Source organism: Alosa pseudoharengus, unplaced genomic scaffold (genome assembly GCF_046254945.1).
Source record: "Alosa pseudoharengus isolate Yale_2024_CS ecotype anadromous, Long Island Sound unplaced genomic scaffold, YU_APseudo_1.1 YU_APseudo_1.1_scf_22, whole genome shotgun sequence".
Lineage (NCBI taxonomy): Eukaryota > Metazoa > Chordata > Actinopteri > Clupeiformes > Clupeidae > Alosa > Alosa pseudoharengus.
The window spans coordinates 14,207,480-14,217,479 of NW_027468680.1; the positions used below are offsets into that span (position 1 = coordinate 14,207,480).

General features: G+C 45.0%; 1 protein-coding gene across 4 annotated transcripts in view; it reads right to left on the reverse strand.

Annotated features, from left to right (window-relative positions):
* pacs2 (phosphofurin acidic cluster sorting protein 2) overlaps positions 1-10,000 on the reverse strand; it is a 62,604-nt gene that overhangs the window by 13,535 nt on the left and 39,069 nt on the right. For 2 of the 4 annotated variants that reach the window (XM_076300634.1, XM_076300632.1), the window contains exons 3-15: positions 8,354-8,443; positions 7,832-7,957; positions 6,166-6,328; positions 5,641-5,714; positions 5,381-5,461; positions 5,196-5,255; positions 4,756-4,907; positions 4,090-4,180; positions 3,835-3,906; positions 3,343-3,467; positions 2,422-2,554; positions 889-993; positions 474-580 (exon numbers count right to left, since the gene is read on the reverse strand). In XM_076300634.1, coding sequence (XP_076156749.1) covers positions 474-580; positions 889-993; positions 2,422-2,554; positions 3,343-3,467; positions 3,835-3,906; positions 4,090-4,180; positions 4,756-4,907; positions 5,196-5,255; positions 5,381-5,461; positions 5,641-5,714; positions 6,166-6,328; positions 7,832-7,957; positions 8,354-8,443 — 1,379 coding nt within the window. Of the gene's footprint in view, positions 1-473; positions 581-888; positions 994-2,421; positions 2,555-3,342; positions 3,468-3,834; positions 3,907-4,083; positions 4,181-4,755; positions 4,908-5,195; positions 5,256-5,380; positions 5,462-5,640; positions 5,715-6,165; positions 6,329-7,831; positions 7,958-8,353; positions 8,444-10,000 lie in introns of all 4 variants that reach the window. The other 2 variants (XM_076300633.1, XM_076300631.1) reach the window with 1 other exon arrangement.

Genomic DNA, 10,000 nt, shown 5'->3' on the forward strand with positions numbered 1-10,000 from the left:
GTGTAGTGTAGTGTATTGTGGTGTGGTGTGTGGTGTGGTGTGGTGTGTAGTGTGGTGTGTGGTGTGTGGTGTGTAGTGTGGTGTGTGGTGTGTGGTGTGTAGTGTAGTGTGGTGTGTAGTGTGGTGTGTAGTGTGGTGTAGTGTGGTGTGTAGTGTGGTGTGTAGTGTGGTGTGTAGTGTAGTGTAGTGTAGTGTAGTGTAGTGTAGTGTAGTGTAGTGTAGTGTAGTGTAGTGTGGTGTGGTGTGTAGTGTGTGGTGTGTAGTGTAGTGTGGTGTGTAGTGTGGTGTGTAGTGTGGTGTGGTGTAGTGTGGTGTGTAGTGTGGTGTGTAGTGTAGTGTAGTGTAGTGTAGTGTAGTGTAGTGTAGTGTAGTGTAGTGTGGTGTGTAGTGTGGTGTAGTGTAGTGTGGTGTGTAGTGTGGTGTAGTGTGGTGTGGTGTGGTGTGTGTAGTGAGATGCGCCCCACTGGACTCACAATCTCTGGATACGGGAGACGATGGTGTTGAAGGCGGCCTGGATGTCGGCGGTGGTGCAGGTGCAGACCACAGGTAGGTTGTGGTTCTGTAACATGTCTGCCAGGTACTGGGACAGAGACACACGTCCTCCTCACTACCAATACAGACTTACAGGATTCATTTCAAACGGCTTTTCGCTATATTGCACTCAACACCTGATAAGACTTAATTGATACACTGAATGAAACTGAGCATGAGGGGAAAAAGTCTGTCTGTCAGTCTGTCTGTCTGTCTGTCTGTCTGTCTGTCTGTCTGTCTGTCTGTCTGTCTGTCTGTCTGTCTGTCTGTCTGTCTGTCTGTCTGTCTGTCTGTCTGTCTGTCTGTCTGCCTTTGTGTCTGTGTGTGTGTGTGTGTTTGTTTGTGTGTGTGTCTCACCTGGCCTTGCCAGTCTGAGGTGTTGACGAGGATGATGCTATCAGGAAGATGGTCGTCAGACACCAGGATGTGGTTGAGTTGATCATACACCGTTTTACGAGGGATCTGCTCATAAAGAGACGAAGACAATTTCAATGATCAAAACAATTCGTTAAAACCACTCACTGTCTCCTAGGTATACCCACAGACAGTAATCACTGGATTGACAGACAGAGCATTCACATTCACAGAGCAGTAGGGAGGGATTAAACCAGGAGACAGTCATTCATGTGCCCTTTTTAAAAGAGCTACCTATTGCGATGCAATCAGTGGAAAAGCCACTCCACACAAACCAAATACTTGTTGCCAATGTTAATCAACTTCAACCTCTCAAAAGTCTGAGGGGTTCAACATTCAGTCTGGTGATGTTAATTATTTTGTCAGTGTGGTGCACCAGTCATTCTCTAAGCTGAAAGCTGGTCAGTGCAAATATATATCAATATATCTATTTCCATTACCTTGGAAAGGTATCCAATGCAAGTCTGACGTAAACAAACAAAACCGCTATTGACATTCATGTTATACATTCATTGGCATACAGTCAGGGTAAAACATGTACCAAAATGTATATCTTTGACATGTACAGGATATACTGCATAGGCACAATGTATGTATTGAAGTCTTTCCTGCCAGACTGATTAACAGACAGATAGTCATTTGTAAGGTATGTTTTATGTGACAGCAAAATTATCCCCATCCAACTGAGGAAAACCACACACAAAGTGGAAATAATATAATATTTACTTTTTTGTGGTGTACATTCATAGTAAAATTATTTTGCTTATCTTAAAGGAACACGCCACCCTTTTATTCACTGTCTCCCCTAGAGTTAGATAAGTAAGCAAAAGCATTTTTGTCTCCGTGCATGCATTGTCTTAGCATAGTGAATGGAATCTCTCGTCGCCGGATAGCATGTCGTGAGTAAAAGTGAGCCATCAACAAAATAAATCTGTAATTACTTCTTGTGGCCTGCGTACTCACAACGAGTACAAATGGCAATGCAGATTAAGACGAGGCAATTTCCTAGGCAGGTATTGACTTGGGGCTACAGTAGGCTTTATAGGGGTGAAGCACAGGCTGAAAGCCTGCAGGTGCTGCTGAAGCACTGCTACTTGGGCGCAGACATTGTCCGTGCTGTGGCGAGTGAGACAAGGTACTTATGTGTTGGGTGATAACCCATTTTCATAAAACGGTGGCGTGTTCCTTTAATAATAATACAAATACTGCTATTCATTTTGGGATCCACCAGTTTATAAGTGATCACTAGACCTACAGCATCATATGCAGGTTGCCAATAAAGTCATCACTAATGCAAAAATGTTATGTCATAATTTATGTAATGTAATAACTAGCGCCTTTTCCAGCCAGGAAGGTGAGATGGCGAGTGATTTCCTCAAATGGCAGCCTGCATATTCCCACAGTGTAACCTCTGTGTGTGTAAGCCTGCTGTGGATGGGCTCTTCTCAGGTTGCTGCTGCAGTTTGCTCATCTGACCTGCAGGTGGAGCCGCGTGTCCAGGGCACGCTCGTTGTCCAGGCTGTTGGCGCGCTCGTTCTGCGGCCGACTGGGCTGCCGCTCTTTCAGAGAGGTGCTGCGGCCCCTGCGGCCCACGAGCTTCGGCTCCTGCCTAGAGAGAGAGAGAGAGAGAGAGAGAGGAGAGAGAGGAGAGAGAGAAGAGAGAAGAGAGAGAGAGAGAGAGAGAGAGAGAGAGAGAGAGAAAAGAGAGACAGAGAAAGGAGATAGAGAAAGAAAAGAGAGACACAGAGAGACAGATGAGCGAAAGAGAGGGGGGACAGATGAGATAAAGAGAGAGAGAAACAATTAAATGAGTGTGTGTAAGACAGACCCAGATGGCCAGACAGGGAAAGGATTACCTTGGACTTCGTGATCCACAGTCAATAATTACTTTACAGACAACTGAGATAATGGCAAACAGAACAATACAGCTTACCATGGTTTCCAGGGATGAATTCATAAACTTGAACTTGAACACTGTTGAACTACCCAACTAGCTTATCTCATTGACAGAGTGGGTAAATAAATGTAATATTAGCCATCCTACTAAACAGGCCACCATCCTGATCCAAACCAGACAAATATTTGTGTGTGTGTGTGTGTGTGTGTGTGTGTGTGTGTGTGTGTGTGTAAGCAAAGAGAAAACTCACTTTTAACAAACTAATCAGTGACACCATTACTCGTCTATAATCGCCACACAGCAACTAACCCATGGCAGAGCAACAAGCTACATCACATTACATACTTAACATAGTGAGCGACTACGTAACTGAATAACCTATTCATGCGCTCACACTGGACGTTTTATGGTCATTTCTTTATTCACACGGTGATACTAAACCAGAAAATCCACCCTATACATCGGCGAATGCCTGCACTGCTGAGCTGGCGAGGTGTTACCTGGTGGAGGGGATGATGAGAGACTCAGTCTTGGTCATTCTGCCGATGGGTGGCAGCTTCTCCATGAACGTGTCCATGTTGTCCATCTCCAGCTCTGTGGTGGGGGTCACAGCCTCAGGGTGTTCCTGCATTCACAAGCACACATAGTTATACAGTCATACACACACACACACACACAATTGTACAATCAATCACACACACACACACACACACACACACACACACACACAAACACACACACACACACTTATATACAAGCACACAATAATATCATGCATACATAGCCAATAACAAGAGTCCAGTTCATCTACAGGTAGAACACATACACTGATTCAAAAGGAAGGGAGTTATAATTCTTTCTTTATTTAGTGAGTGTTCTTGATTTCTTAAGTGTTATTAAAAGGTGTGTGTGCATATGTGTGTGTGTGTGTGTGTGTGTGTGTGTGTGTGTGTGTGTGTGCACGTATTTGTGTGCTAGTGTGTGTTACGCACGAACGAGACGTTATCTGGCGTGTCATCGATGTGGAATTTCGCAGCTCCAGGCTTGATTTTGTCACCATCCATCTAGAGAGAGAATTCACAGCTGTTAGAAGTGTGTATATGTGAGCAAGTGTGCGTGTGTGTGTATTTGTGAGTGTGTTTCTGAGTGTGCTTCATAAGCTTGGATAAACATGTAAATACTCTGTGCAGATGTTGTATGCGTCCATGTTGGTGTGTGTGTGTGTGTGTTTGTGTACATACACTCACTGGGCTGGGTGGCTCTCTATGACTCCGACTGCTGTGGATGCTGCCAATCTCAGTCTGAGAGCTTGAGAGAGACAGGCCTTCAAAGTATGGCCTAAAACATACACACACAAATGCAGACACACCCACACACACACACACACACACACACACACACAGACACACACACAGACACACACACAGACACACACACACACACACACACACACACACACACACACACAGGGAGAAAGTTAACATAAATAAAGTGTAAATGAATCTTGTAAAGCTAGACTGACTCCATCAGAAGTGCTATCTTGATTTTAAGTGCACATAGACAGTTTAAGCAACCGTGTTTGCTTCTAATTAACTGAGTTTGTGTTTAATTGAGTGAATCCTGTGCAGTGAAACAAATGGTACTGTTAAACAAGGTGCTCATCTTGCACAACTTCCAAAGAAATTTGCTCTAATCTAATGCAAAACAAGGGAAACAAATGACTGTTTGAACTCAGATGGATGTGTCCTTCAGATACACACACACACACACACAAGTTAATTAACTTTACTAATTAACTTAAGGACACACAGTTAGCAAATAGAGAAACACACACAGACACACACTTCAGCAGCCCCTCTCAGACACATACACACACACACACACACACTAACAGACAAGACACACACACGTACTTGAGTTTGGGTTTGGGGGTGCTGAGCACGCTGTCGTCGTCGTCCAGCTCAGGGCAGCTATCGCTGGGGTTCTCAAACTCCAGGCTCTCCAGGTCCAGATCCTCCTCCACCTCAGGAGGAGGCTCGGCTGGGTCCTGCTCAGAGTCCAGCACCTGCAAACACGCGCACACACACACACCACACACCACACACACACACACACACACACACACACACACACACACAGAAAAATGAAGAAACATCACAAACACACTAACGTACATGACTGCACTCACTCACAAGTATAATCTCTTATATATAAGTCTTTCAGGCATACACACATATGCATCATTACCACACACAAGAAGAAACACAACCGAATTTTCAGCAGTGGACATGTTTTGTATTTCTAATGTCAATAATGTGCGTGCTTGGGTGTGTGTGTGTGTGTGTGCCCATACCTCATCTGATACTCTGAACCTCTTCAGCAAAGCCACAACACGCTGCTTAAAGTTCTGCTGCTAAAAGACAGAAGAAGCACATCAGCCACAGCATAATGTATTACCAAAATCAAGAGTATGTGTGTGTGTATGTGTGTGTGTGTGTGTGTGTGTGTGTGTGTGTGTGTGTGTGTGTGTGTGCTTACTCTGGTTATAGATGCAGTTCTCACTATAGACCTCCTCTGTTTCTTGGGTTTTCTCATGTCATACTCATCATCCTCCAGGTCCTGGCAGCAACACACATACAAACACATTCACTCAAACAACACAACATTGCACAGCAGAGATACACTCACAATACACAATACATATAATAGCACAAAATACCCACCCCCCAACACACACACACACACACACACACACACACACACACACACACACACACACATACACACACACATCATACCTGACCCTGGACTGCATCATCGCTGGCCTCTTGTTCAGAGGAGAAACTCTCATACTCTTCCTCTGAGTAATTATCTACAGAGAGAGAGAGAGAGAGAACATCACTTTAAAAATGCTATTTCAAAATAATCACATACGGCACATTTCAAATCACATCACAATTTATTATACTGACAGATAGTTAATCAACCACTAGTTATTTTAGCATTTAAGTCAATTATGATACATTTATGAAAGAAAAAGGAACACAATACTAAATTGCAAGTGTTTGTGTGTGTGCAGAAGAATTAGTGTGTATAGGTGTGTGTCTACACACTCGAGACTCAGACACACACACACACACTTCCAATTTGCATTTATATGGCCTTGTGTCGTTTGTGAAATGCTTCCATTATTACTGAGATTGCCTCCAGTCCACGCACACATATTTTTGCTCTCTCTAACACACACACACACACACACACACACACACACACACACACACACACAAACACAGAGAGAGTTGAGAGAGAGAGAGTTATGTCACCTGAGCACTTGATCTTGGCCCCAGGGGGCAGGGCCCCGTCCTCGTGGTCGATGGGCTGGCTGGACAGAGAGAAGATCCAGATCTCGGCCACCTTCCCCATCAGCTCCTTCTGACTACCGCACAGAGCCAACACCTGGCCACCCTCATGGGGATGCTGCATCACCTGAGGGAGGGAGGGAGAGAGAGGAGGGGGGAGTGGAGAGAGCGAGACAGTGAGAGAGGGAGAGGGAGAGGGGGAGGGGGAGGGAAGGAGAGATACAGAAGGGGAAAGAAAGAAAGAGACAGACAGACAGAAAAAAAAGAAAGAAAAGGAGAGAGGGAGGGGGGGAAGAGCACAGGAGATAGGCTGTTAATAGACTGTGCAATCAACAGACAGAGGCAGAGAGAGATGGACTTTCTGTCTTGTGCCAGACAGTGGAAGCAGACCAACGTAACCAGAATTATCATCTATAACCAGACTTCCCCCCCATTTCCACTCCTCCTCACTTCTCTCCGTAATTTCATCATTCAACTTCTCCCCCTCTATTACTGCAGCCGCACAAGACAGATCTGCACCGAGTGAGCGAGAGAGGACTGGGAGGAGAATAACAGGACATTCACATCCAGAGTCCCGTCAAATACATGTCATTCTAAGTTGGGCTAATTTGATGTAGAAGAATGTAGTTTGCCGTTACACATTATATGAATAGAGAGAGAGAAAGAGAGAGAGAGAAGATAACTGCTACCAGAAATGTAGAAGTATACGTAGTATTTGTATATTCGTATATAACTCATAAATTATCCATTTTACTCTTTCACATTAGCAAAGTATGAAAAGATGGAGCTTAAAAAAGAGCAAATGATTCTGTCTGTGTAGCTTTGCAGTGTCTGCTTATCCAAAGATAAGACAAAGAGCACCAGACATATTTGGACTGACTGGCCTAGATCTGAGTAAAGGAGGTCAAAAGGTCGACAGGACTGAGAGTTCATCTGGCTGCAGACATACAGACAGGAAGACGCCTCCACTGTTTATGTTTCAAAAGTGTTCAAATCAGTCCCATATTACTTACTCAATTATGTGTGTGTGTGTGTGTGTGTGTGTCTGTGTGTGTGTGTGTGTGTGTGTGTGTGTGTGTGTGCATGGACCTTATGATGTAGCTTAAAGCCCAAGGATAGAGAGGCTCTATGACACACGGAGGGTGGATTTCCTCTGCTATGTTTTGACTACTCTCTTCCTGAGGCACATGTTATCTGTGTGTAAGTGTTTCTGTGTGTGTGTGTGTGTGTTGGTAGGTGAAAGTATGTGATTCTGGAAAGCCCCAGAGCCAAAACACAACAGAAAGTAGCACACTGGCAGTGATGGAGGGTTCCATAGTAGAATGTACATTTCAAGCAGGAATGTTACAGGAACACCTGGTATCCAGGTTCCAGGTATGTGTGAGGTTTGTTCTTTTTTATGTATTACACACGGGTGAAGAAGTCAATAAAAATTCCTGATGGGAGCAAGTGTGCGGACAATCCACCTTTTTTCCTTTTGATAGCCTAGCACTTTTTGTCCAGCACCTGCCTTGGATGTGCGCACCAACAAACTACTTTTCTTTTTTATGTATGTCATTTTTCTGTGTGAATGTCTGTGGTTTGGGTTTGTGTGTGTGGTGTGATTATGTATGTGTATGAGTGTTTGTACCTCGGCCATGTCTATGTTTCCAACTGCAAGCGTCTTGTAGCCCAGGATGGTGCGATTCTTATAGCGCTTTCTTCTCTGGAGCATGATCTGCAGCTTATTGCCCTCCCTCTTCAGGAAGTGTGGGTACTGATTTATACACACACACACACACACACACACACACACACACACACACACACACATGGAAACAGATATGAGCATCAATATCAATATGACTATCATAATGTACATTCAGGCATAAAAGGACAAATACACATAGTCTAAGCACACAGACAAACACACACAGACACACAGACACACAGACACACACACACACACACACACACACACACACACACACACACACACACACACACACACATGACATAGACTGGACATAATATCAGATATTATCAGAACAGTGATTCTGGGGCTACTCCCTCATGGAAATTCCTGATTAGTGCATATAATTAATTCAATTTTATATCAGTTAAATGTGATTCAGCCCACTGTGGCCATGCTGCGCCCGGTTGCCCTGGTTACCTGCAGGGAGAAGGTGAGGGCTAGGTCCGTCTCAAAGGATCCTGTAGGGAGCAGCACTATCTCATGAGAGCGCAGGATCCGCTTGGAGCCCTGCGCACAGAGAGAGCAAGAAGGAGAGGAGAAGGATAAAGTGAGTGAGAGGGGAAGAGAGAGAGAGAGAGAGAGAGAGAGATAAATGGACAGATAGAGATGGAGGGGAAGGATGAGGGACCAGACACAGACAGAGAAAAAGGATCGTCAGATGGACAGAGAGCAGAGAGTACGAAGGAAAGAGAAGGATACAAGACAGGATGAAGAAGAGGATCATTACGGGGGGAAGCAGCACGGGGCAGTATGAGGGAAGGACATAGACAGAGTGAGAGAGAGAGGGGGGGGGGGGAGTGTGAGGGAAGGACATAGACAGAGTGAGAGAGAGAGAGAGGGGAGGAGTGTGAGATGGGCAGAGGGAGGAGAACACAGAAGAAAGAGGGACAGGAAGAATAGGAGGATCTTTAGCGGAGGAAGCAGCAGCCTGCCTGCCCGTCTGTCTCCCCTCCACTTACAGCCACTGCTTCAGGAGCGCCTCGCTCAACACCAGCTGTCAATCACCTCCCACCTGCCACCCTCCCTGCCCTTCACAGCTGACCACCACTGAACACTGACGTCTCTGACTACACCTTTAACCATTCGTCGCTCAGTCAGACGATGAGCTGGCAGACATATTGCTTGTGGTTCCCATCTAGGCTATAGCCATGGGCAGAAGATTTATAGAGAAGGATACCTTGCTATGGCTAATGTTACATGCCCAGTTTTTAACATTGACAAAAAAAAGGCAAGGCTTCATTTTCAGCGGCTATATTTCAAACACAACCAACAAGCTGGGGTTCACACCTCACACCCTTTCAAAGCTACTGGCATTAACCAAAGCTAATGATTTTTGAAAGCGAACGATTTTTCAGCAAAGTGGTTTCATTACAAAAAAAAAGCTCAGCTGGTATGCATCTGCTGTACGGCAGCCATGGCCTCCCCTGAGTCAGACTCACTGCTCTTTAAAGGCACTTGGCATGCAGCCAGAGGAAGGAATCATCTAGACAATTAGCCCTGGGTCATATGCACGGCTGTTAGCATTTGGACCACCGCCGCATCACTGCGACGGCCACACCACTGTCCACCGTAACAAGCCACAAATGACCACCAGAGGCTCGGGAGCACATTCAGGCTCAAGAAGCTTTGTTGTTCATTGTCATAGCCATTTGGTACTGGTGACAAACAGTGCGATTAAATTGCCTCTTGAGGGTCCCTCTGCCCGTCCAGCAGCTACACAGATACAGACATTATCAGCAGTCAATAACAGACACCCACTTAGAGAGGAAATGCAAGCTCAGTGAAGAGGAAGCCAGAACTCAAAACACATAAACACACTGAGAAGTAGGCTATGTTTTAGGGCTATTTATTATACTGCATGGCATTGTGTGAATTTGGTATATTCTAAAAGGCATATGTGTACACAGGTGCGTGTGAAATATTGTGTGAATAATGAAAGAGAGAGATGTCATGTGAGCTGGATGTGGCCTCTAGATTTTCCGTCGCTAATAGCTTATAGTGTAAGTACCTTATCTAACAGCAGCCCAAATATTTACAGTTGGCTTGACATGTGTAGTGCTTACG